The sequence below is a fragment of the Aotus nancymaae genome, unplaced genomic scaffold (assembly GCF_030222135.1).
Source record: "Aotus nancymaae isolate 86718 unplaced genomic scaffold, 86718_ANA_hifiasm-v0.15.2.pri h1tg000020l, whole genome shotgun sequence".
Taxonomy (NCBI): domain Eukaryota; kingdom Metazoa; phylum Chordata; class Mammalia; order Primates; family Aotidae; genus Aotus; species Aotus nancymaae.
The window spans coordinates 40,442,081-40,469,631 of record NW_026988432.1 but is presented as its reverse complement, the minus strand read 5'-3'; the positions used below and the strand labels follow the sequence as shown (position 1 = coordinate 40,469,631).

Here is a 27,551-nt window from a genome sequence, read left to right as displayed (position 1 = left end):
AATCCAGCCATGGAAAGAAGAGTGAGATTATTTTTGCTTGATAAGAGCCTGTGGAGGCAGCCTGGTTGTAAGTCTTCATTGATGAAGGTTGAACAAATAGGGAAATAAAACCCTGAGCGTGTAGGTTGAAGGGGCCAAATTTGACAACAGAAAAATCCATCTAGGCAGAGGTGATGCTGGTATGAATCATTTTGCAAGGGAGTCTTCTGGGAATAGGCTTTGGAAATTGAAGAAGGCCCAGTGAGAGAAACCTGGAGAAGGTCATGCTCATCTCACTCCAGCTTGTGCTTAGTGGCTGATAGTGATGACAGAGGCATCATATTCATGTTGCAAAAATATTTATTGTTTCTAAATGAGGTAATATTTATGTTTCAGAGACTAGTTGGAATTAACATGGGCTATAATCATGGTCCAAATACGTCTTATGGTGCCCTATATCATAGTTTCATCCACTTACCTATTGGGTATAGGGCTCTGGTGAGAGGGGCAGGGAGAGTGACAGGGCAAGGGATGAGAGCTAGTGAACATCCTGTGCACATGAATACCATCAGATGAGCTGATGGTGTTCAGGAAAGAATCTAAAGATGGAAGGATTAATGGCTTCTTCCAGTCCTTAGAAGAGGCTTTTTTCTTTTTTTTTTTTTTTTGAGACGGAGTTTTGCTCTTGTTGTCCAGGCTGCAGTGCAATGGTGTGATCTCAGCTTACTGCAACTTCTGCCTCCAAGGTTCAAGCGATTCACCTACCTCAGCCTCCTGAATAGCTGGGATTACAAGCACACACCACTATGCCCAGCTAATTTTTGTGTTTTTAGTAGAGATGGGGTTTCTCTATGTTGGTCAGGCTGGTCTCAAACTCCTGACCTCAGGTGATCTGCCTGCCTTGGTCTCCCAAAGTGCTGGGATTACAGGCAGGAGCCATCACATCCAGCCAAAGAGGCATTTTTTTTCCAGCCACAAAGAATTGATCATAGACAGAGGTAGCACAATAGAGTGGTTAGAAGTATGGACACTAGAGCTGGACTTCCTAGGTTCAATTCTGGCTTACTAGCTATGATCCTGGGCAAATTTCTGAACCTCCCTGTGCCTCAGCTCCTCATCTGTGAATGGGGTTATTCATAGTCCCTACCTCAGGGTTCCTGTGAGTACTGAAGGAGGGAACCATGTGAACTGCTTAGCTTAAGTACACCTGGCACAGTGTTTGTTAAGTAAATAGAATAAATGAGGAACTATAGCCATCCCAAGGAAAGCCTGCCTTCCCCAGAGAGATCCTTAGGAGGCAGAGCAAGGCAAAAGACAGAGAAGCCTATTTCTGGCCCTCAGAAAGTGCCCTGCAGAGGTCTTGCACAGTGGCTCATGCCTATAATCACAACACTTTGGGAGGTCAAGGCAGGTGGACCGCTTGAGTCTAGGAGTTCAAGACCAGCATGGGCAACATGGCAAAACATCATCTCTCTACAAAAATAAAAAAAAAAATTAGCCAGGCATGGTGGTGCATACCTGTAGTCCCAGATACTTGGGAGCCTGAGGTGGGAGGATTGCTTAATCCTGGGAGACAGAGGTCACAGTGAGCCAAGATCACGCCACTGCACTCCAGCCTGGGTGACAGAGTAAGTATCTCAAGAAACAAAAAACAGAACAAAAAGCAAACAAAAAATGAAGTGCCCCGCATAACTCAAGAAATCCTGGGAACATTGGAATGGTTATCTGCAGCCTAAATCCGTTTGATCATCCTGAGAGAATGTACTTCCTGAAGACATGATAGCTCAGTGAGGAATCAAGAGACTATTATATCACACTTCAGGAGTACTCAATTATGGTATCCACATGGCCCCAGAGAAATAATTTTATTCCTGAGGGTTTTTTTTTTCAGCAATGTGGTTCTGGTTTTACAAACATGAGATTAAAAGCTGACTAGAGATGAGCCCTCATGAGGAAGTAGCCAGTCAGGGCCTGTGGGGTACAGGTATTTGTCTATTGGGGGGTCCTTGGATGGAGCAGGGATACTGGGGGTGGACATGTCATGGCTACATGCAGGTGGGCAGGCCTTTGAGTATGAAATACATACTGAATTTCCAGACTTCAGAAGCTGTTTTTTTTCTAAATATTTTTTCATCCATAACAAAGCTTTGCAAAACTGCCTTCCAAATGGAGGGGCATATAATTTTGTTCATGGAATCAGGGAAAAAAAAAAAAACAACTATGAAGTACCTTGGACTCTACCTTGGTTTTTGTTTGCATTTGTGGACTTGGGTTCACATCCATGATAGCTCATGTTTATAAGTAAATGAGCAAGCCTCCAGTTCTCTGGAAAAGAAGCCCTCAACACTGGGTATGTTATTTCAGAGCAGCCTTACATTAAAAGACTTCTTAGTAGTGACATCTTATGACCTTTGATTTTATAATTACTGACTTTGTTAAGACAGGAATACTATCTTCTGGGACTAAAGGAACAAATCATACTCATTTGTTTATCCAACTATTTTCTTTTTTGTTTGTTTTTGTTTGTTTGTTTTGGGGTTTGTTGTTGTTTTGAGACAGAGTCTTGCTCTGTCACCCAGGCTGGAGTTCAGTGGCACCATTTCAGCTCACTGCAGCCTCTGCCTCCTGGGTTCAAGTGAGCACGTCTGGCTAATTTTTATGTTTTTAGTAGAGATGGTATTTCACCATGTTGGCCAGACTGGTCTTGAACTCTTCACCTCAAGTGATCTGTCCTTCTCGGCCTCCCAAAGGGCTGGGATTACAGGCATGAGCCACTGTGCCCAGCCCCAACTCCTATTTCCCTGTGCCTCCCATGTTCTAGAATCTGAGAATACAATGGTGAACATAAACCTTACAAAACATACACTTTCATAAGACAGCATGCAAATAGTGTAGCAAGTAAATATGAGTAGCATTGGAAGAGGACTTTTGAAGCAAGCCAGCAGGGCCGTGTGGTAGCGGATATCAGGGATACAAGAGTATATCTTTGAGGAAACCCTCCAGAAGTGCACAAGGATGTGGGCAGGGAGAGGCATTACTGCGACCCTGTGGTACAGCATAGCGAACAATTGGGGAATAGCTAGGTCAGTAGAACATCTACTACTTTTAGATGATTTATGTGGCAGATGCCACCAGCAGGTAGAAGAAATGCACAGTATGAATATCAGAAGTGCCAACATGGTTGTCAAGTCATTTTCTGTGTAAAAAGATTGTAGAATAAGATGTTTCTGTTTTGTTTTTAAATCTAGAAGTTTATCCACCAAATGTATGACAGTGATTATTGCTATTCAAAGGGACTTAACTGTTATCAGTAGTAGTATAAGCATACTTTCTTTCTCAAAGGGAGTATGAATTCCCATAGTAAATATTCACTTTAAAAAGTTCTTTAGAAAAGAGAATAGTGTGATCGGGCTACTCCAGAAAACCTCCTTAGGCATTTAGGTTGAATCCCAAAGGATGAGAAGAGTAAGAGAAGAGCTCCCCAGGCCAAGGGCATGCCATATGCAGTAGCAAAGGGAGAAAAGGGCTTGATATAGCTGTGTATCTAATAGGCATCTCGGGAGGTGAGGCTGTAGCGTGTGGCCGGAGACAGGTGGCACAGAGTGGAGATGAGGTTGCACAGTGAGCAGAGCAGGTCCTGCAGAGCCTGGGAAACCACAGCACAGAGTCCGGTTATTAGTCAGTATGTGAGGCTCAGTTGTGCACATTTGAAGAGCTGCCTGTCTACCTGCCTGCCTGGTGGGGATTGGATTAGAGGCAAGGGAGAGTGGCAGCAGGGACATGGGTTGTGGCTATTGATGCCAAGCTACTGAGAAACATTGATAGGTTAGACTAGGGTAGTGGTTTTCAATCCTGCCAAGCATCTAAATTAACCCACGTTCAGGTTCTACCCCAGAACACTTGAATGTGATATCTGAAAGGAGGACTTGAGCATTCACACTTTAAAATAATATGCCTCAAGGATGCGAATCTCTAGGCTGGAGGTTACCAGTGGGGTGGAGAGACATGAAGTGTTGAGGCATGCATTATAGAGAGTGTTAGTTGCCCCCATTTCTGGACCTCCCAAGGCCGCCCTCAACAGCCTTGAGCTTGTCCTGGTTTAGGAGGGTGTTATCTTCCATATGTGAAAAACACAGAAGAGATTAGTGATTGTACAACTTCTGGAAGTGGCAAAATATGTCTCATATCCACACAATTGGATTTTTCCAGCTATAACAGTCAGAACTGGAGGCTTTCATTCCAGTGTACTTCCCTTTATTTTAAGGGTAATGAGCAAGGCTGTTTTTTGCCTCTGAAGGCTGCCTTCCTAAAATCTCAGCAGGGGACTATGCTTAGTGTTCCTGCTGTTTCCAAAGTTCTTAGAAAAATGCAGCTTACCTTCATCCTAGTTTCTCTTCTGCTCTGTCAACTTCTAAGGGACATTTAAAGCAATGAATATCTCTGGCTTAGAATAAAGTTTTTTTTTTTTTTTTTTTTTTTTTTTAAACACAGAATCAAGGTATATACAGAAAGCAGTGAGAAGCCTCGTAGTCTATAGTTATCACTAGGTCCATTTGTTTTACACCTGAATAAATCTGTAACCCCAGTTACTAATTGTGTTTTTTTTCTGTTGATGTTTATAATCTGCAGACTTGAATTCCATTATTTTAAACTACTCCATGTTTCACCAGAAATAATGTGCTGGGTCCTTTAATATTTATTTGATTCTAAAACAAAAGAGCAAAATAATGGCTTACGTATTAAGGTCCTAGCCCATAGTCCAGCTTCTGGGGTATATTTGGGATCCATGAGCTATACTTTATACTCCTCCTAACCTTTGCATGATACAGGGACAATAAATACTTTCCTGTCTAACTTTGGGTTCTCACCATGGAAACATCAGAGCAACAGCTGGGCTCTGTTAGATGTCTTTTCATCCTCTTGGCTGGTAAAAATCTTTCACAGAAACTTTTTTAAAAAACTTGAAGGCTAACAAAACTCTACTTTTAAGTGAAATCACTGATTCAAGTTGGCCAGATATTTGTCTTAACTGATTAAGATTGCTAATTGGAAGTTTTCAAATGTATCTTGGGCCCTCGGTGACCTAGAAACAGCCTTAAAGTTAACAGAAAGTGTGAGTCACTGTGAGGCTAAGATCACACTGCAATTTAAGGATTCAATAACACAGAAGGCTGCAGACTGAGCCCAGAGGGCCACGTTCTTTGCCATAAATGTAACAAAATATTTCTATGAATTTTTTTAATCTTATGTCCTGTGCATTTTATAGAATTAAATGGGACAGTTTAAATGTCTGCATTTTATCTAAACCTTAAGACAGGTTTTTGACTAGTTACCACATATGGGTCATAAGGCACTGCTCCTCTAGGCTTTCAGGACGATTAGGCAAGTCTGGGGTGACTGGGCCCTGAGCTGGTCTTCTGGGAGCCATACACAGCCTTGTCTAATACAAGGGATTATTTTTGTCTGTGCTGTGTGAAAGAAGGATTGACAAGCACAGGTCAGGAGACTAATGCTTAGAAGAAACTGTGCAGTGATGAAAACAGTTTAGATTGTGCTCTAGTTTCATGGGTAGCCTGGCATGGTAGAAAGGAATCTGGCCTGGATATTAGGAGAGCAGAGTTTTTACTGGCAACTTGTTTGGTCTTGCCCTCTCTAGACCCCATCTTTCTTCTCTGCAACATGGGAGATCTCTGAGGTCATCTCCAAGTAATTGTGAATCTTGCCCTTGGATCAACTATAGCAAGAGCCTCTGTGCTGAGCACTGTGCTAGGTCCTCAGGGCCATGGAACTGCAGCAGGCAGCTAGTACTTATTGGCTGTCCCTTGGAGCAATAAGTACTTATTGGCTGACCCAGGGCTGTGGGCAGGGTCTCCTGGAGAAACAGAGCAGGAAAAGTAACTCTAGTGACGAAGAATGGCTCTTGCAAGGACTCCAAGAGTGAAATGTCTTTGGTGTTGGGTCGAAGCTTGATGTATCAGTAGACTGCATAAAGACTGGGTGGGGAGGTTCATGAAGGCAGAGTGGGATATGAAGTTGGAGAAGTGATAAGGGATTAGAGATTAGCTAGGCAAACTAGACTTGATCCTAGGTCAGTAGACATGTTACGCAAGGGAATGTCATGTGGGAAATTCCATCTTGTCCCTTACTCAGGTCCTCTTTAGCCTTAAACAGCCAAGTTTTGCTTCAACAGCACTGCGGAATCATTTAGGGTAACTTGGGCCCCGTGGGTTGAATACTTCCTGCTACAATTAGTTGTTTAGTGTCTCCGCCCCCACTGGTCTGTAATCCAAGGGTGGGGACTTCGTTTAGCCACTGCATCCCAGCATGTTTGCACGTAAATGCTCAGTAAAATTTGTTAAACCTGGCGCGGTGGCTCACGCCTGTAATCCCAGCACTTTGGAAGGCCGAGGCAGGTAGATCACTTGAGGTTAGTGGTTTAAGACCAGCCTGGCCAACATGGTGAAACCCCGTTTCTACTAAAATACAAAAATTACCTGGTGTGGTGGTGCACGCCTGTAATCCCAGCTACTTGGGAGGCTGAGGCAGGGCTTGAACCCAGGAGACAGAAGTTCCAGTGAGCCAAGATGGTGCCACTGCACTCCAACCTGGGCGACAGAGCAAAAATCCGTCTCCAAAAAATTTTTTTTTTGTTAAATAGAGGGAGATAAAGCCTTTGTGCCATAATTAGACTGCTTTTTTAGAAAACTAATGCAGGAACAGGAAACCAAGTACTGCATCTTCTCAGTTATAAGTGGGAGCTAAATGATGAGAATACATGGACATGTAGAGGGTAACGACAGATACTAGGACCTACCTGAAGGCAGAGGATAGAAGGAGGGAGAGGAAGAGAAAAATATAACTATTGCATACTAGGCTTAGTACCTGGGTGAAGAAATCTGTACAACAAACCCTTATAATATGAGTTTACCTATATAACACACCTGCATATGTGTCCCTGAACCTCTAAAGAAATTTTAAAAAACTGTTTCATTACATAGTTTAAAAATCCTAATTGTACAGAAGTGGGTTAATCATTGTCCTTGGTTAATAACACAATGTCATCACTGATCTGTGGATCACTATCTTCTAGTATATTTTATATAATATTTATTAATATAATAGAACATCAAGGAGACTATGACCTAACTGAAAAAGCAAAGTGTTACTTCTAATTTACATCTGTCTGTGTGCTTCTCACTCTCCCATTCCTAAACCTGGGTAACCAACACTTTAATGTGTGTTTATCATTGTTTTACGGGCTTTTCTTTTTAGTATTTTTTACTTTTATTTTTTTCTCTGTACTTGAATGGATGCGGTTTTTGAAGTATCATTACACACGTGTGTCACATTAGATTATACAATTCTGATTTTCTGGGCTTTGTTGTAAAATGTATGTTCCTTCTTGGACTTGTTTCAGTCACTCAGCATTATGTGTCTGGTGGTCCTCCATATCGTAATGTGAAGCGGTGGTTCATTCATTTTCACTGCCTGAAATTTACCACAATCTTTTTATGTTTTTTTCTCCTTGGTGGACATTTGGGTCATTTCAAGCTTCTGACAACTACAGATAGTGCTGCTGAGAACATCCTTGGACTCTCATCCTAGTACACTGGTGCTTCAGTATCCCTAGGGAAGGTTTCTTAACCTCAGCACTGTTGATGTTTTGAACTGAATACTTCCTTGTTGTGGAGGTATTCTGTGCATTGTGGGATGTTTTACAGCATCCTTGTGTCAGCCTACTAGATGCCAGTAGTACTCCCTGCCCTCCACTCCAGTTGTGATAACTAAAAATGTATCCAGATATTTACAAATGTCCCTGGGGGTAGAGGCAGAATAACCCTGGTTCAGAATCACTGTCCTAGGGTATAGCAATGCCACCTTTAGGTCATGAGATCAGTGTTTAATTTTACAAGATAGTGTTAATTATCTTGTAAAGATACTGAAAAATATCTTGCCAGGTGGTAATACCTAGATATCTTCGTATCAATGATATATATGAGTTAGTTGACTTGCATTCTTTTCAGCACGTGGTATCATTAGACTTCTAATTTTACTAAGAAGATAGAAATGGTATCTCTTTGTGGCCTTAATTTATAGTGCCCTGATTGATAGTGAGTATAAAATATCTCTTTATAAAACTTTGTCGACTGTGTTCATGTATTTTGTTCATTTTATAGTTTTTGGAGTTTAAAACATATTTTCTTATATCTTTGATTTGAGTTTGTCTATTAGATTTATTGCAAATGTCTTCTCCCAGTTTATTGCTCAATCTTTTCTCATTCTGATTGCTTTGGTCTTAGAACATACTTTTACATTATTTTGAATGTTTGTATTGTGTTTCTGAAACAGCTCAGCCACATTTATTTTCCTTTTGGTGTTTTGAAGCCTGAGAAATATGACATTAGCCTGAGACTCAAATCCAAGATATTAAATTGGCTTTGACAGAAACTGCGGCCTGCAGAACTGGTCAGGCTTCAGGCCTCTGAATTGCTTTTCCAACATGAACAGGGTAACCTCAAATCTGGGACTCTTTGTGGTGAAAAAGAAAATACCTAATGGATTTGAAACAGGCCTGTGTCCTAGAGTAACTCCTTGTCAATCACAAGCAGAAGACCTGTGGAGGTATTGGAAAGCCAAAGGCCAAACACCCAGAATTCTTTAGCACAAATATAAACACAATTAGGTTACACTTTACAAGAAAATCTAGCTTGAGAAAAGCAAAGTTGTCAGAATTAATTATTCAGTCTTAAATATTATTAGCACAAAATATCATTTCATTTGACTGATGTTATCAAAGTTTGGAACTAAGTAAAATCAAGCCTAGAAAGTCCTGTGCCCTAGGAGAGGGTATTTCCTTCTCCACCCCTTTGCATTATAGGCAAGGCCAGTGCTCTGGCCATGGGGCATCCTGGATGTAGACCCTCCAAGTGGGTCATTGTGCTGTCCGCCATTGGTTCTGCCCTGCCACTTGTGATAGCAAAGCTACAACACGCACATCATGTGAAGATTTATTGTGGGATCTGAGGATGTTGAGCCCAAAGAGAAGACAGCTTGGGATGTAGCTTCGTATAGCTGTCTTTAAGTACCTGTGAGACAGCCATGTGAAAAAGAGATGGATCAAAAAGACAACGTGCTTTTACATAATAATGCATTCCTGCTAGGAGATAGGTACTGTTACTCCCTCATGTAAGGATGAGTAAAGTGGAGTCCAAGGTCACAGGGCTCAAAAGTGGTAGAGCTGGAGAGCAGACCCAGGCAGTCTGGCTCTAGAACCTCTCCAGCTCTACCTGGGAGGGTAAATGGAATCAAGGAATTTTGGAGGGAGGGGCTCAGTGTTTTGTTTTAAAGATGAGAGGCCTATGGATTGGCAAGGTGGAGGGCGTTTTGTGTGGACCAGAGTAATAACATCTGCAAACGCCTGATCAAGCTGAGGGAAGGTGGCTTCATGATGGAGATTGTGGGTATAGTTTGGCGGCTGTGGGAGCAGATGGAGGAAAAAAGGACTGAAGTTAGTGGGGGGTGGTGTGTGAGGATGTGCTGTGCCAAGCTCAGAAGGATGGCTGAGGCCAGGCCTGGTGGCTCACACCTATAATCCCAGCACTTTGGGAGGCTGAGGTGGGTGGATCATTTGAGATTAGGAGTTCAAGACCAGCCTGGCAAACACGGTAAAAACCCTTCTCTACTAAAAATACAAAAATTATCTAGGTGTGGTGGTACATGCCTGTAGTCCCAGCTACTCGGAAAGCTGAGGCACAAGAATCGCTTGAACCCAGGAGGCGGAGGCTGCAGTGAGCTGAGATGCCAAGGTTGCGCCACTGCACTCTAGCTTGGGTGGTAGAGCCAGGCTCTGTCAATAAATAAATAAATAAGAAGGATGGCTTAGATGTCCTTGTTTGTGGCTTCTGCCATGACAGGAGGGATGCTGTCTCGCTGCTCTCCTTGTTTCTGCTACAGGCACCCCGAGTCCAGATCTGTCTCTCCCTCCTTAGTTACACAGCTCTCAATTCCTCTACCTACCTAACTCTTTATAGGGCATGCATAACCTTGATTTCAAAATCTGACAAGCACATTATAAGAGGGGAATTATAGATCAATCTCTTTCCAAAATAGATATGTAAAGAAACTTAATAAAATATTAAGAAATGTATTCCAGCTGTATATCAAAAGATAATACAACAAAATGTATTATCTTTATTAAGTTTATTCATGGTATGTAAGGTTGGTTTAACTTTTTCTTAAAAAAAGCAGTCTTTGTAACTCTTTAACAGAAAAAAGGAAGAATCATATGATTATCTTAAAAGAAAAAAAGACATTTGACAGAACTTTAATATTTGTTTATAATAAAAATTTTTAACTAGGATTAGAAGGAAACTTTTTAAATGAAGCCTATTTACCAAAAAAGCTATGATAAACCTTATACTTTTCCCTGAGATTTGGAACAAGAAAAGGAAGCATCACTATCTTCATTTCATCATCATGTTGGAGGTGCTAGCAAGTGGAACAGGGGAAGGAAGAGGAAAGGCAGATGAATTGAAAAGAAGTAAAACCATCATTATTTAGTGATAAAATGATTGTCTACAGAGGAAATCTAAAAGACTGTTTATGAATGGTATAATTAATAAATTTAGAAAAATTGCTGGATACAAACTAAATTGACAGAATTTAATTTTATTTCTATATTCCATCAACAAATAGAAAATGAAATTTAGAGTTTGATAACATATACAATAGCATCCAAATTTATACCTAAAAATAAAGATATCTAAGACCTCTGTAAAAATTTAAAACACTATTAAGAGAAATTAAGATTGCAGTAATATTAGATCTAAATAAAGGCTATATCACAACCATGGATTTAAAAACTCAGCATAGATGTCAGTTCTTCCAATTTGTGTATAAATTTAACATAATTCCAGTCAATAGTAGAGCAAAAGACAAGTTGATTTGTGAGAAAAAGTCCAGAAATCTACAAATATATATTTTAATACATATTTACTTGATTTGTGAACAAGATACTGAAGTGGAGAGAAGGGCCTTTTACTAAATGGTTCTGGGCTTATTGCATACTGATGGAGGGAAAAAAATGTATCTGACCTCTATCTTACATGGTACACAAAAATCTATTAGAGATGTACTACAAATGTAAATGTGAAAGTTAGTGAAATAAACCTTTTAGAAGGACACATAGAGACTATCTGTAAGACCTCGTGTATAAACAAAAAAGTTAAAACAGCACACAAAGGCACTGCCCATCAAACAAAGATAAACAGGACCTTATTAAGAACTTCTATGTATTAAAACATGACATTAAATGAATGCAAAGACATTACACAGAAAAGGAAAAGATGTTTACGGCACATATAAATGACAAAGGACAAATGATATTAAAAACACTTCTTCAAATAAAAAAATGGCTATTTTTTTAAATGGGAAAAAAATTACTTTGACGCTTCAAAGACGAGCATATCCAAATTGACATTAAAAATGCGACAATGTGCCCAACTTCATTAGTCACTAGAGAAAGCAAACTGAAAGCACAGTGAGACATCACTACCCACAGATTGATGGCTAAAATGAAATAGACAAAATTATCAGATCTTGGCAAGAATATAAAACAATCAGAATGCTCATCTACCACTTATGGGGATGGTAATTCGTCCCATCATTTTTTTAAATGGCATTTTTTAATAAAGATGAACTCAAGCTTATCTTGTGACCCAAAAATTACATCCTGAGATCTATAGTACACAGTAATATATGCATATATTCACCAGAAGACATGTACTACAGTGTTTATGGCAGCACTATTCAAAATAGCCCCACACTGAAGGGTACTCAAGTGTCAGCAGCAGTAGAATGGGTAAACTACTGCAATACACAATAAGAATGAATGATCTTCAAGTATACATAACTATGTAGATGAACCCCACAGGTGTAATGTTGAACGAAGGCTAGACAGATTATGATTCCTTTTAGATGGAGAATAAAACCAGGCAAAGCTAACTTGATGTGGGGTGGGAGAGGGAAGCAATTGGCAAAGACTATTGAGGGGGTGCTGGTTGGATACATGTGTTGATTTTGTGAAAATTCAGTGATTTGTGTACTTTTCTGTATATATTTTATATGTTGGTGAAAAGGAAAAGAACACAGCTGAAGGACAGTGGAATCACAGAGTTAAAGATCATGGTGGATAATGCCTGGAGTGAGACCTGGTGGATCTGTAAGGACTGAAAGCAAGAAGGTGCTGGGGACATTGAGAAAGTAGAGGATGCACATGCGTTAGGAAGTTGAAGAATTTGGGTGGGAGGAAAGGAGTGAGAGATTTGGGTGAATGGGCGTTTGTGGTCGGGGTGGGAAGATTGGAGGTAAGATTTCCAAGGTGGACTAGTTCTGTATGATGGTGAGGTCTGGAGTGGGAGAGGCTGAAGGTGAAGGTCACTGGAGTCCAGCAAGGCAAGGGATTGAGAAGTCCAGCAAAGCAAGGGATTGAGAAGCCCAGCAGGGCACTGAACAGGTTTTCCATGCGGACTGTGACATAAGTCAGATGTTGACAGGATTTAGAGGCCACAGAAAGAGAATGTCCCAGTTATTAAAGTTTTTAGACTGCACTTATAGCTGCAAGGACAAAACCCAACTGAAACTACCCTAAGCAGCAAAGAGGATCTATTGTCTTCCATTAGTAACAGGCTAGGGTAGAGCTCCAGATTGCTGGATACAGGCATTAAAATGGACGGGAGGACTGCTTTCCTCTCCCTTTCTCCTGGTTCAACTATGTTTTTCTTGGATTCAGGGTGTCCTTATAGTGAGTCATCCCTAATGGTACCAGGAGAAACCCTAGGTGTGACATGAAATGACCCCACTTGGACTATGTGCCACCCTTGAAGTGGGAGTAGAACTGTACCCCTGAAACACTCTCACTGAGGGTCAGGGGTGGCCACTTGGTGAGAATGAGGGTGGCCATGCCAAAACCATACCTCTACCATGGAGGTTAGTCCATGCCAAATTGGCCTGCCCCTCTCTGGTTTCCAATCAGGAGGGATGCAGTGAAGATGTGAGGACCCTTGTTGCTTCAGCTGGTCATCACCAAAAACATTTACTGGATGATTCTGTGTGGAGGAGAAAAACCAGAGGAGGTCTGCCCAAGGCCAGAAGCTTCTCTGAATTGCCTGTGGGGGGTGCAGGGTAGTGGCATCTAGCTAGCTTGACAAAGAAATTTGGCCTCTTCTGGTTTCTTACATCTCTACCCTACATTTAAAGTCCCCCATCTCAGAACTGTCTCTTGTATCTTAACAGACTAAGTATGTTTTTTCTTCATTTCAGCCAGCTGGGATTTATTTTATTTTATTTTATTTATTTATTTTGCTTCATCTTTCTGTTTGTCTATAATGCTCATCTCACTTTTCCATCTTGTCTGTGTGCATTTCTCTTTTCCTGGCCTTGTCTCAGGGAGGAGGAGGAAGAGGAAGAGGAGCAGCCAGTCACGGAGCCCAATTCAGAAGAAGAGAGAGAGGATGATGCCTCCTGTCAGGGCAAGGACAGGTACCTAGGACTGGAGCCTCCCAAGCTCACACTAAAAGTGGGAGGCTCCTTCCTAATGATAGTTCACCACCTTCTAGTGGCCACCTCCCTTCCTCACTGGCTCCCACTTGCAAACCCTTACTTACCCTGTTCACAGAGCCACAGAACCACTGGTTTTGTAGAAATACCTGAGCATGTTTTCATTAGAGAACTGCACTTGTTATTGAAATCCTGCCTTCCTAACCATACTTTATGGAAAAATCACTGGTTTTCTCCCCACTGCTCCCTCCCTCATTGAGTGCTTTAGCTCGGTGAGATTGACGGTGACTAAAAAGGCTCATCTCCCCTAAGAAGATTCTCTCTCTTTCAGCATTGTAGTAAGAATTCCACATGTTCCCTTTTTCCTGATTTTACCAGTACAATATTAGCTAAAATGTGTAGGTAACTACTATATTAATGACTCAGGTTTGTTCTTTTATCCAAACGAACAGTAACATTGTCACCCCATGCGTCACAGCAAAATTTCCCAGTATTTATTTTCACACCCAAGACAACTAACATAACTCTGTAGCCCTTTGGGGATTTTGCTGTCCTCTACTCACCTCCTTTGCACAGTGCTTTCCTTCTATCCTCAGGCAATGCTGACAGACCCAGGCACCTTGCAGATATTTTTAAATTCTTTAGATATTTTCCCCAAATAATGTCTGCAAAAACAATAAAAATTCCTCGTGGGTAGTTTTATTTTCCAGTATTCAGAAATAATTCTAAATTATTTTAAATTAAGTGAAGAATGGTTTTCTTCACTTAATTGATTGCCACTGCAAATAGACATTTTTACTGTTTTTTTTTCCTACAATAAGCAAAACGAAAAGATTTTGGATGGATCTGAGTAAAATCTTTCTCTTGCCAACTTTAAATTTAATGGAGTCTTTGCTACTGATGCCTTATCTGCCTGGCTAGCAGTGCACACACAAGCTCTCAGATGAGCTCATTTGACACTCAGACTCCTGCCATGCCCAGGGGTCATAGAATCTTCTCTGAACTGACAAACTAATGATTGCTTCCTGCCATTTGGAAATGTCTGAGAAGAAGCCAGCAGGATGTGGAGAGAGGAAAGGAATGAGCTGATGATAGAGAATTAGCCACACATTTCAGACAAGATAAGCGTGAAACAGAGCCCCTGCCGTGCTTAGAGCTAGTGATTGATTACTTAGAGGTGCTCTGGAAAGGGAGGATGTTTGGTCACCATCCCACCATCAGTTGATGATGAGCTGTAGGAAATTCTGTAGACTATCACTGAAACAGGGATATGCCTCCCTATCTGCCTAAAGGTGTGTGTTCTGTCCCAACCGCACAAACCCTTAAACCCTCAGGTATGCACATGCTTCTGCACCTTCAGACCAGATGGAAGAATCTGGCTGGAAAGGGCAGCCTTCAAAGGCATCCCTGTTAGTGGTGTGCTGTCTCTACCTAGGGTTGTTGTTTATACAGGTAGATGATTGTTTACCTTATGCCCAGAAGAGTGTCTGACTCCACAAAGTGATGCCAGAGGGCATCCTTTACCCAAGACAATTAGGCTTTTCAGTGTTAGGAAATAAACATGTGCATGTTAAATACCAGAGCTTGATCTTGTTAGTACCTAGGTATTCATTAACCTTCATCTGGATGTTACTTGTTCTCTGGCGTAAACTTCTGAGACCTTAAAGGATTTTCCCTTCCTTCTGTTGGGTTGGTGTCTCTGCCGCCTCGCTTCCTGCTGGCTTCTGCTTAGTGTGTGCTCCTCCCGGGGGCAGTGCCCTGAGCTCGCTACAGCATGACCATCTTCCCCTCAACCCAGGGAAACTGGTGTGCCTGCCCTTATGTACAGGTAGAGCTCTGAATTTGAGGCAGAAAAGAAGACAGCTCATATTCCACGTTCATATGAACATGGCTGGGAGTCAAGTTCTCTGGGAGAAGACTGGAAAAATGCAAAGTTTAACATAGATTCCCAGATTATGAATGTATGTGTTAAAATGTCCAAGTGTCTAAATCCAGCCCCTTGAAGATGGAAAGCTCTTTTTTTAGTTTTATAATACTTAACTGACAAATTAAAAATTGTATATAGTGTCAGGTGCGGTGGCTCATGTCTGTAATCCCTGCAGTTTGGGAGGCTGAGGCAGGCGGATCACTTGAGGTCAGGAGTTCAAGTCCAGCCTGACCAACATGATGAAACCTCATCTCTACTAAATATACAAAATTAGACAGATGTGGTAGTGAATGCCTGTAATCCCAGCTACTTGGGAGGCTGAGGCAGGAGGGTCACTTGAACCCTGGAGGCAAAGGTTGCAGTGAGCCAAGATTACGCCATTGCACTCTAGCCTGGGCAACAAGAGCAAAACTCTGTCTCAGGGAAAAAAAAAAGTATATAAGGTTTACAACGTGATGATTTGATATATGTATACATTGTGTAATGATGACCACAATCAATGAACACATCTATCACCTCCCGTAGTTACTGTGTGTGGAGGGGGCTGAGGTCAGGATTTTATACCTGTAACTGTAGTGGAATCAGGCCTGTCTGAAGGAGTCTGGATGTCACAGGCGTAGTGGGAGGCCCTGGAGAAAGTATGAAATGGGCAAAATTTGTCTTTATTATCCTGGCCCCTCCTTTTTAGCTCTTTGCCTTCCTCACTGGCATTTTTTCTCCTTTTCTCTTAGCCATACCTGCTTTCATGAAAGGTTCTGGAAGCAGTTACTAAAGTATATGGCTTTGTGGAATACCTTTTCCTCATGGTCGGGCTTTTTCGCAGGAGGACAGATCTGCTATTTGACCAAGACAGACATGAAGTTCCAATTGTGGAAATTCAGGTGCCAAAATAAGCAGCAGGGAGAAACGTGGGAGGGGCAGTGTGCAGAAGAGTCTTTAAATCCCTTCCATTAAATCCCTTCCCAAAGTCTCTTATGTCCAGAGGCCAGATTTGGTCTGAGAGCTGCCTCCTTGCCCTCGATAAGTCTTACCTCCCAGTTTGACAAGCTCAGTATGTCAGGATTGCTTGGGCACACCAAAGCTTCTGGTGACAGGCTTTTATGCTGCACTTCAAGAAACACAGCTGGATTCTGAAGTGAAGGATAACAGTACAGAAGTGGCTTTTGGCCTGTCTTTCTCTTTTTCCTAACCTTTGCTCCCTCTCTCCCAAATCTTTTCTCTTTCTCCTCCTTTTCCCTGCTGGCCCAACAGCAAGTTCAGCCTCACCTCAGGGCAGACCCCCACTGGAAAGGATGCTGCTCCCGAGAGTTCTGCCCTCCCTGCTGTCTCGAATGCCGCCTCGCAGGGAAAGCTGCTCCTGGCCGCCTCTGCAGGCGGGACCCCCATGCACAGCGGGTCCTGTGGGCCTGAGGGCACCCGGTCTGCCCACCTGTCACCCCCTGCCTCAGCTGCTTGGCCCTCCTCCGCCACACCCAGCTCCCTGAAGGTGTCACCAACCATAGACAAGCTGCCCTACGTGCCCCACAGCCCCTTCCACCTCTTCTCCTATGACTTTGAGGACTCCCCACTGTCCACCAAGGAGAAGGAAGCAGAGTCCCAGAAGGAAAACAGGTAGATTTGCTCACAGGGAGGCTTATTTGAGATTAACTCGGGGAGGAGAACACAGTGTGTTAACTGCACCCCTTGGCTTGGTTTCTGCCATGTTTCTTTTGTGGATTTCAGCCCAAGCACAGAGCAGTTGTGGCATACCTCTAAGTTGCTGACCCCCGACTAAATAATGACCAGTGTTTACATAGATGCAGAGAAAACTGTTATCTGTTTGAATTAAGGGGATCATTTATTAAAATATGATTACTAATAATGGGTTTTTAAACATAAGGTTTTACATATGTATGTGTCCAAATTTATATATCTTGTACCCAGCCATGTGACATGAAGTCTTTTTGACTCTGAAGAATATATCAAAATCCTTTGCTATCTTTCCATGCCACATTGTGAGTGGGGTTTTATTCCTTTGACAGTTCCTCTGATTCTGTCTCTTTGAGCACATATTCCGCCTCTGAGCCTTACAACTTCCGGTCTTTCTCTTCTAATAGGTGGGTGTCTTTATTTTCTTTCCCTTTTCTACAGCTTTCTGTTTTATATTCTAATATATGCATTTTTCTTTTCCAAGAATGCTAATATCATCCCATAACATGATGCACAATTACAGTTTGAACCACTTCATAGGTATTAATATAATTATATTATTTTACTGTGAACGCTTAAATAATTCTTATCAAGAATGGAGATAGGAGCAGAGGGAGGTGTGCAAATCAGAATAACCCAGAGAATGTTTAACAGGTGCCTGCCTGTATGAATGCCTTTCACTTTTGCCTGCATTAGGAGCTCTCTGCCAGAGTAGGGAACTGGGAGTAGAGTTGGCATATTTTGAACAGTTGGTTGTCCAAAATCAATAGTTGGTCATTCTAATGGTCACTTCATGTTAGATTAATTATAATAATAGCTGACTCTCCATGAAATTAGTACTTTAAAGTATTACTTTACCCTTGAGAAGTAGGTTTTATTACAAGCCCTTATTACAGTGAGGAAACTGAGGCACAGAAAGGCTAAGGACCTTGGCCAGAGTCATTCAGCTAGTATGTTGCAGAGCAGTTTCAACCCCAGGAAGCCTGTTCCAGAGTAATTTCCTAACCCATACACGCGGCTGCTGTCTGTCATTTGGGCAGTCGTTCACTTTCTCTCCTTACTGCACTCGCCACACCATACCAAGGCAAGTCCTTGTCTGCGAGATGGTTTTGCCAGAGCCTGTTTGGGGGACTGCAGCCTGGGTGCCCTCCTCTACATGAAGCTGTACCATGTTTTAAATGAAGGTTTATAGGACCTCAACCTTGAAGGCAGCTCCTTCACACCATGAAAATGACCAATCTTTATGGGCATCAGACCCTTCATCTAATAAATAGGAGGACTAATCTAGAACTATGATCTTTAACAAATTTTGTTGAGGTTTTAAGTAGCCTGTCTATAGTTTTTTTAATTATAAGTTTATATAGTTGATGTAATTTGTCTATTTTATATATATATATATGGTTTTTTATTTTAAAAAAAAGCCTTGGGGCTTCAGATTTAACTGATCTAATTCTGGAAAACACCTAACTATACCTACTTAGAAAAGCCAGTTCTTAGTCAAATGAGACTTAATTTATGTCAGAAGAAGGATGACTTCGTGTTTCAGTTCAAATAAGTGAGCTTATATGCATCCCTGACAACAGTCTTATCTCTGGGGCCAATTCTCAGGTAGGTAGGCAGTAGACAGGGATGAGGCATGAGATCATGCTTCTACTGTTTCTCTGGATAAATAAAGCTCCATCTTCTCTTTCCTGCATACTTCTTAAAGAATTCCCTCAAGAGTGATGTTTCCCTTTGCTTGGGACCCTGAAAGTTTTATAGCACAAGTCAGTGTCCCACACTGATTCTACCTGCTCAGGAATTTCTTTTCTTTCTAAAAGTGGAAAATTATTTTGGAAGGAGAGGCAAGAAAGGACTGGGAGACCCTACAAGCAGTGTGGGGAGATCCATTTTTTAAAAGAGCAGATATGGGACTTGAGGAACTGAAAATTAATTTCCTCTTGTTTCCAGGATGGTTTTGCATACCTCCAGCAGTTGTAAACTTAGTTTCTTTCTTTTTTTGAGACGGAGTCTTACTCTGTCACCAGGCTGGAGTACAGTGGTGTGATCTCAGCTCACTGCAACCTCCACCTCCTGGGTTCAAGCGATTATCCCAATGAACTGAATTTGAATACCTTGAAACTACAAGTTCACTGCAGGTCTCTTCCAGGTCTACAATTCCAGGATTGTTGTTCTCTTTCACACAGTTTTTGTCGAATGAATCCAACATAACTCTTACACCCTCTAAGAATAATATCTATGTGCAAGTTAGGAGCTGAAAAATATTTTGGCGATGTCATCTTTCCCAGAGAGTGTGTTAGCCCATGGTCATGATCCTGGTCTTTCTGGTGATGGTCTCGGCCCTGGCTGGGGCTTTCCTGGGCTCCAGATCCTTCCCATTTGGTCTGCAAGCTTCAGTACTACTTATAGTCCTGGGGGTGGAAGCAACAGAAACATATAAGCTGTCCAGTTGAAGATACATAAATTGTGAAAAACAGCTGCTTGCTTGTAAATGAAGGTTGACTTTGATTTAACTGAGCAAAGTTTGTAAACTTTTAAAATCAGTTGTCCAACAGGAGCTTGGATACTGTATAAATATTGTTTGTTCCTATTGATTTTCTGATGTTCACTTGCTGTGGTTTTCATGGGTCTGTGTGGCCACAGATGGACTACTCAGTGGTTGACTGCAATTGAATGGGTTATAATAATAAAGACCAACCAGTTAGTCATCAAAAAGAACCCTCACCCTCCATGAAGAAAAAAAAAGTGCTGAATAGTGAATTGTATGATCTAGTTAGTTTGACTGAAATTGAGATGCAAAATTAGACTATGAGGCATTTGAATTAATTGCTTAGCCATTAGAAAAACAAAAGGAGGGAAAATCATATTCTGCTTGTTTTCTTTCCATAGCGTCATTTAAACACAATTTCAGCAAAGTGATCCTGTTAAAACATTCTACAGGATGTCCACTTGTGGTGGGAAGGGGATTGCTTTAGCTGCCAGAGTAAGATGACAAGCTGAGCATCCAGGCAGCTGCTGACACAGGTGTGGAGCCTGTGCCGAATGAGCTGTATCGAGGTCTCGTCTCCAAGGGCTCTAGGCATCATGGGGTGCAGCCTCCTCTTTCCCTCCCTTATTGCAGTGTCTGCTGCCTAGTTTCTTTTCCTCTCTGCTCATTGGCTTTCTCTTCCTTCTCTGTTTCTGCCTTTGTATGTTTCTTTCATCCTTTGCTTTTGTGCTTCCTATGTGGCCTGTGGTTTGGGAGCCCTCTTGAAAAATTAAACCAACACTCACTTGAAGAAGCAATTAACCTGTTTGACATGTAGAGTGTTGGGTTTTTTAAGAGAAAACTAGTGCCCAGAAGCCAAGTCTCGCAAAGATGGTGTGTTAACAGAGGAAGATGGGATAGAGTGTTGTGCTCTGAGCTTCTCTGGCACTGAGAACATGCTGGGCATGTGACATTAGATAAAAAAAATAAGGACAGCAACAGCCAAGCTGAGCAGAGCTAGCAGCGCAGGATCGATTAGATTTGGGTATCATAATGGAAAATAAAATATCAGTATTTTATTTTCCGTTATAATAATGAAATTTCTTATTGAAAACTAAAATTTCATTTCTATATTCTTTTTTGAAAACAACCCCATTTTTATAGTATTTTTCTATACTTAGTTTTTGACTTTTGAGAATATTTTTGCACAAATGTGATCAAACTATGTATAATATTATACCCTGATGTTTTCATTTAGCCCTATTATCATTTTTCATGTTGTCACTTACAATACTGGTAATTATTTTTAAAGGTTGCATAATATTCCATTGACAAATACTGTATCATACTTTCTTAGCCATTTCCACATTGTTACCTGGTTGAGTAGCTTCTAGTTTTCCACCATGATCTAAATAATGCTCCACTATTTGCAGGAAAGAAAAAAGAAAAAAAGATAAATAATGCTCCAATAAGTATCTTCCTGCATGACATTTCAATATACAAATAACTATAAGATTATTTCCTTATGTTATCTTCTCCAAAGTTGACTTACGCTGTCAAAGGATACACTCATTTTGAAGTTAGTTTGCTTTTCAGAAGGGATTCTGACCTCTGTTGATGGGAGTTTGGACTGGATTCTCCATGTGCAAGAAGGTCTTTGTGTACTTATACCGTAGTGACTGTTAGGATCCTGCACATTCTACTACAGTGTACCTAACCAGTTTAGTGGAAGGGGTGGGTCCTGCTCTGTGGCTAGGTAGGTTTAACAGGCAAAGCTCTCTGAGTCTCATTAGCTGTAAGTAATCCTGAGTGTCTGAGCCCATGCTAGGGCTTCAAATGATGATTTGTTTTCTGGGAGTGCTCTGAGTGATGATAACTAAATACAGTCTGCTAAAGGGCCTCTATTCTGAAAAACAGAAATCTAGAATTTTACAAATCTTGAAATTTTAACTTGTCAGAGTTGTCTGGAAAATAATCAAATCTCATGAAAACCTCATGGCTATAATTTTGGTTCAGGGGAAACATTGGATGAAAACATGAATACATGCACCTTTAAGGAGCAGGCCAGTCCCGAAAGCCTGGAGAGAGTTACTCCTCAATCAGTGAGCATACCATGGGATTACATTGAATTAATGAAATTGATTTGGAAATACTAAAGTGGAATTTTAAATAAGATGTTTCTTTAGCCAATCGTATAGTATTTCTTACAGACCTGTGATGGAATTAACACTAATTGTGCCACCATGTGAGGCAAGGAAAATCTTCATGGTTCCAGTGAAAATGATTTGGATGTTTAATTTATGTTAGCAAATAATTTTAATGTACATTTAAAAAGACAGGACATGTTAGGGTTTTATTTAAACCTTTTGCCATAAATCTTGCTGCCTAGTGGTTTTGGACTTTGGGAAACTCCTCCTATGAGAAATTATCAGGACAAAAAAGTTAAGGAACAAACCTCTTTACGTAGAATTACCATTAACAGTGGTAGCATAGACTTGTTTCTCTTGCAAAAATTAAAATGGTTTGCTAAGTCTTATTTACTGACTTGTACTCATTTCTCTGTCCTTTTTCCCCCAACTTAAACCTCTGCACTTCTTAGATACAGCAACTTTGGCAACAGCTCTTACCACTCCTCAAGACCCCCATCTGGATCTAGTGTGCCCACCACCCCCACGTCGTCTGTCTCACCTCCACAGGAGGCCAGGTTGGAAAGGTGAGTTCCACAAGCATGCTGGTGGCTTCACAGTCCTCAACCTCAATTTCATTAAATGTGGTTAAAGGAAAAATATAAATAAAAGACGTAACATGAAGTATTTTCCTTTACAGAACATTGTCCGAAGCCAGCAATATTTTCGCTTTCTTTCAGATTATTTACTAAGCAAATATTTTATTACAGGTGATATTTTAATATTATTGTCTCATCTCCCTACACACTTTCCATAGAAAGTATAAAAATGTCTTCTAACATATTTGTGTGAATGTTTTGATTCATTCCTTAAAAAATGTTCTAGATTTTATGTAAGCTCTGCAATTTGTTATATACACATCAGTTTTCACCGTTGAATGATTAAATCTATGTAAATCAGAAAGTAGTGGGCCCATTAAGGTGCCGTATAATTAGTTCAGGACCTACCAGAAGAGGAAAGAATTGTATGGGCACATGGAAGGAATTTAACTTGGCAAGAGTATTAGACCACCAGAAATTAACTGATTAAGACTCCCAGAAGCAAATGATTGCTCAAGGATGTGTTTACAAGGGAAAGGTAAGACCTGTAATTTTAGAACAGTTAGAAAGTTACCCTTACATGGCAAGGGTGCTAAGTTAGAGAAAACTGGTTAGAATTCCAGCTCATTCACTTAGAAGTTATTTAAACCCTGAAGGTAAATGCCAGTTACACCAACCCTTACTTTAGAGGGTGATTTTGATGAGCAAACAAAAGTCCACTCGAGAGTGCTGTGTGAAGCCTACCGTGTATATCTGGTGGGAGCAGATAGTGTAGGAGATGATGGCATGTAACTTCCAGCAGCATCTCATTCGTCAGGAATCTAGACGTGAGCAATTCACAGAGATCACTGGCTTCAAATCGCAAATTTAAAGCAACCTGTGTTCCACATTTAGATCCTCTTCTATGTGTATTCTGAAGTGTGTTTTGCTGAGTGCTGCTGGTCATTGGAGGTTTGGTTGGGTTGAGAGCAGGCAAGACCTTAAGCCCTGGGAGGAAGGGGTGTCAGTAGGGTTTGCCTAGTCACATGTCACTGTTAACATTGAAGGTGACATGTAGATCCTATGATGTCAAGTCCTCAGATTCCACAGTGCAGCGTGGCCCTCGGCTGGGCACACTCAGGCTAAGTTAGGTCTTGATAATTATCTTATTATCATTACCATTTGATTACCTTGAAGACACCCTTACCTGTCAGTAGTTCTGTCCTTTACCCTCAGGCACCTCCTGTTGGGATTAGTCAGAATTACCTGTAGTCCTGAAGAGGTCACCATACAGATGCCTCTTGTCATATGAGATATAAGATTTGGGGCCAAAGTGAGGAATACTGGAATCTGACTGCTATGACATTGCACGTCTTGTATCTGCCAGGCTGCCAGCTCCTCAGGGACTAGAACCAGGCTCTGTTCATTGTTGTGTTCCCTACAGTGCCTGGGGCCTGGCAATAGTAGAGCCATAGTAAACATTGATGGAAGGATGGGGTGAATTAGATGCTCACAGGTTGAGAACACTTTGGAGGTCTGTGAAGTTACAAAGTTATACAGATGGGGGTCCTTGTGGTCCACACAGTTACCGAAGCCCTGGACTTTGGAGATATCATCCCAGGTTCTGAAAGGGAAGCCCCAGCTTCTGCCTGCTTTTCTACCCCTGGAATCTCAGGTCCAGGTTTGGGCTAGAAGATCCAGGATCCTGAAGGACTCCTGTCTGCGTCTCCTCCTCTGCCTGGGCTGGCTGAAGTGCCCCTGGGGATAAGGAGGGTGGGCAGTTAAACCAGGAACAGTAGAATTGGATCCCAGAGTGCCTTGAACATCCTGGGGAAGAGGCTGGACTTTACCCTGAGACAACTGGAGCTGCTCAAGTTTGGAAGCAGGAGGCGACCAATTCTAATTTGTTATTAGCATAGAACAAGCCACTGGGGTGAGGCTGAAGGAACAGGGGCTGCTGAGAAGCTGTGTCAGAGTCCAGTAGAGATGACAGTGCCCAACATGGCAGTGGCTGTGGGACTTGTGAGGAGCAGCACTTTTGCCAGAGTTCGCTGCCACCTGGAGTGTAAGAGCAGGAGATGCAAAATGAGTAGAGGTTCAGGCCTGCATGAGTGTGTGGATGTTAGAAACAGTGAACTGGGATGATACTGGAAGAAAAGCAAATTGGGTGGGGATTTCCAGCCTGGGGCATGCGAGGTCTAAGGAGCCTATATGACACCCAGGGAGATGTTCCAGAGGCCCTGGGGAGGTATGGACTCAGCAGTCCTTGGCTCGAAGAAGGTTCTGGAGTTAAATTCTTCTGAGAGAGCCTAGCATTGGGATGGGGTCACTGGGGAGAAGCAGTGGCGGGGTGACTCTTCTTCTAAGCTCCTTTCCCTCTTACAGTACGCCATTGCTGTAGAAACTTGTTTTTTTTTTTTTACTATCTACTCTATCCATGGGCAAGTAAGGTAGCTTCTAGGAGTCTATCACCTCCTTTGCATTTGCTTTGACTGTCACCTTGTGTGGCTCTGAAAAACCATATGATGACTCATTTGACTTATTAGATGTGCAGTTTTATTAAGACCAGGAAACCACTGGACCTGGCTGTATAAACCTACTTTACTTATGTTTGATAAGTGGGAAAAGAAAAGAAATAAGAGGATCTACCAACTCCAAATCATACTTACGCACCATCGCCCAAGCACATTACATCAGTTGTACTCATGATGATAGATACTTTTATATAGTTGGATTTTTTTTCTTTTTCATATTTCACAACTGATTTATTTGGATGTCACCTATAATCTAATTTCACCTATACAAGTATTTTTTGCCCTATTAAGATGTGTGATTATTTTTACTGGGGTATATATACTTTAGTAGAATTTGTAAGATTTATGGTTGGTATGTTTTATATATACATATATTATTAAAACCAAATAAGAACTGTATTACAAATAATAGTTGCATTTCTGCAATGAGAACCCACATCTTCTGTGAGCATAATAACCCCAACTAATAAACATTGTACCCAAGCCCTCTACAATACTAGGAAGTTCTAGAACTTCATTCCCTTGATTTGGAAACAAGGCTACTTTACTGAAGTCCTAGGATAATCAGGCCAACTAAAACACCCTTCAGGTACCTCGGCTCACTTTGGAAATGGAAGTGGACATCGTCATGAGCTTGGAGTTTTCCATTTCTTCCCCCCAAGTATATTAATGTGTTAGATGTTGATAAAACTGGGAATAATAAATTGACAGAGAAAGGAAGTGCTGAAGTAACAATATGCAAAATTAAGTCAAGACAAGGATATTAAAATGCATACATCTCCACATCTCCTTCTACAGCTTTGTTAATAGGATTCTCTTTCAGAAATAGAGTAGCATTTTTATGAAATTGGAACTTAAGAGAAACAGAACAAAACAAGAAAACCAGAACTATTTGCAAATGACCTCAGGAATACAAGATGCAACTGCTTAATAAAAGCAGACTTTTAAAACACTTCACTTTTTGAAAATGTACTTTTTGAGCTGAGAATTTCTAAATATTTTCTTTGTGAAAGAAAACAAAATGATAGGAATATTTGAACCATTTGTGTTCAAGTATTCAAATGAAACAAGCAAACAACAACCATGCCTCAAGTGCCCTTGTGGCTGTGGGGCTTTGGGAACGGCCGGGCCCATCCTCTTCCCATCCCTGTAGTGACGTCTCCATCTTGTGGACTTTCTCATAAATGGCGGCTAGAGGCTTGTCTTGTCTAATACGAGGAAACAGTAAGTCCAAGCCCTGGGACTGAGGGTGTGCTGGGACTAAAGAGGCCACCTAGAGGGCGCCTGTCCTGCACTGTGAGTGCTTAGTGGGAAGACGTTGTAGGAACCTCAGGCCCAGATTTAGGACGCCAGAGAGGACTCCTCTGTGGACATGCTGTGCTAAAACCCAAAGGATCCGTATGCACTTTAACCATGGATTCTATTCTCTTTTCCTCTTGTAATAGTGCCGTTGTTTACTATAAATGACACTGACCTACCTGTTTTTCAGATTAATGTCAAGAGCCCTTAGAAGATTTTGGGACTGGTCTTTCTCATAGGGTTGTCCCAGCAGAGTTCTTCCTACTTTCTGTAAGGTTATAAACCCAGATATAAGTAATGACATCTCGTTAAGGAATAGAGGAGTACTAATGGATAATAAGGGATGAATAAAGGATATAATCTTTTTTGTGTGCAGTAAGAACACTTAATATGAGATCTAGCCTCTTAACAAATGTTGAAGTATGCAGTACTAACATTATTAACTGTAGGCACTGTGTTGTGTAGGAGATCTCTGGAACTTACTCATAATAACTCCCCATATCCCCCTTTCCCCAGTCCCCTGGTGATCATCATTCTGTTGTCTACTTCTATATCTTTGACCATTTTAGATGCCTCATATGAGGGTCGTTGAGTTGTTTTTTCTCATTGTATTATAGAAGTTCTTTGTAAACTGTCATAAGAGCAGCAATCATTTTTCTCATTGTTCTTTTTACTTTTATTGTGTTTTTTACCATGTAGAGTCAATTTCATGAGTTCATCTTTTCTATTTTCAGGGTTTTGTGTTCCTACTAAAGAAGGCCTTTTCCCTCTGGTTTCTTCTAGTACGTCTGTAGCTGCATTTTGTCACATTTAAATATTTTATCTATCTGGAAATTATTTTGGCAAACAGTATGAGGCAGAGGTCCAACTACAGCTTTTTTGTGCATTCAACACCATGTATTGAATAATCCGTTTTTTCCCTACCATGTATCAGATACTAACAGGAATGTAGGTTTGGTTATGTGTCAGTGTGTTCAAACTGTTCTTAGGAGCATCTCCCCTCTCTTCCTGCTGTCTTCCTTCTCTGATCAGCCATACTGACCTCTCAGGAGCTCTCTCCTTCCTCCCAGTTTTTGGCTTTACCACTTTCTTCATGGTCATTGGAATACAACTGTGTCACGTGCTGCTTTGGAACAGTCCTATTACCATTGCGTTACCTGCTTTTAGGAAGTTTTGTACAGTGATTGACAGTGCTATAGTAAAGTACACAGTCATAGGAAGCAAGGAGAATGGAAGCCTTCTGTGCTTAGTGGTGGCTGCTCCTCCCAGTTTAAGCTCTCGGTTATGGGAATCTCACTTGCTGTGAACCCCTTGAACACCTATCTCCACCCTGTTTACGGAGACTCCTCCCTCAGAATCCACATCTCTGTTTCCATGCATTTCCTGCCTGTTACT

At 41.3% G+C, this 27,551-nt stretch overlaps 1 protein-coding gene and 1 long non-coding RNA gene across 9 annotated transcripts in view; one reads left to right on the top strand and one right to left on the bottom strand.

Moving 5' to 3' along the window:
* The window catches only part of FHOD3 (formin homology 2 domain containing 3), a 496,822-nt gene that overhangs the window by 354,801 nt on the left and 114,470 nt on the right, over positions 1–27,551 (top strand). For 3 of the 8 annotated variants that reach the window (XM_064379254.1, XM_064379252.1, XM_064379251.1), the window contains exons 8-12: positions 13,426–13,518; positions 16,195–16,344; positions 16,715–17,074; positions 17,485–17,559; positions 22,219–22,332. In XM_064379254.1, coding sequence (XP_064235324.1) covers positions 13,426–13,518; positions 16,195–16,344; positions 16,715–17,074; positions 17,485–17,559; positions 22,219–22,332 — 792 coding nt within the window. The remainder of the gene's footprint in view (positions 1–13,425; positions 13,519–16,194; positions 16,345–16,714; positions 17,075–17,484; positions 17,560–22,218; positions 22,333–27,551) is intronic. The other 5 variants (XM_064379256.1, XM_064379255.1, XM_064379250.1 and 2 more) reach the window with 4 other exon arrangements.
* Positions 24,207–27,212, bottom strand: LOC110568084 (uncharacterized). The gene is made up of 3 exons (XR_002478415.2): positions 27,099–27,212; positions 24,747–24,833; positions 24,207–24,381 (listed from the first exon to the last, which is right to left on the bottom strand). It is a non-coding gene; the product is annotated as an uncharacterized LOC110568084 (long non-coding RNA).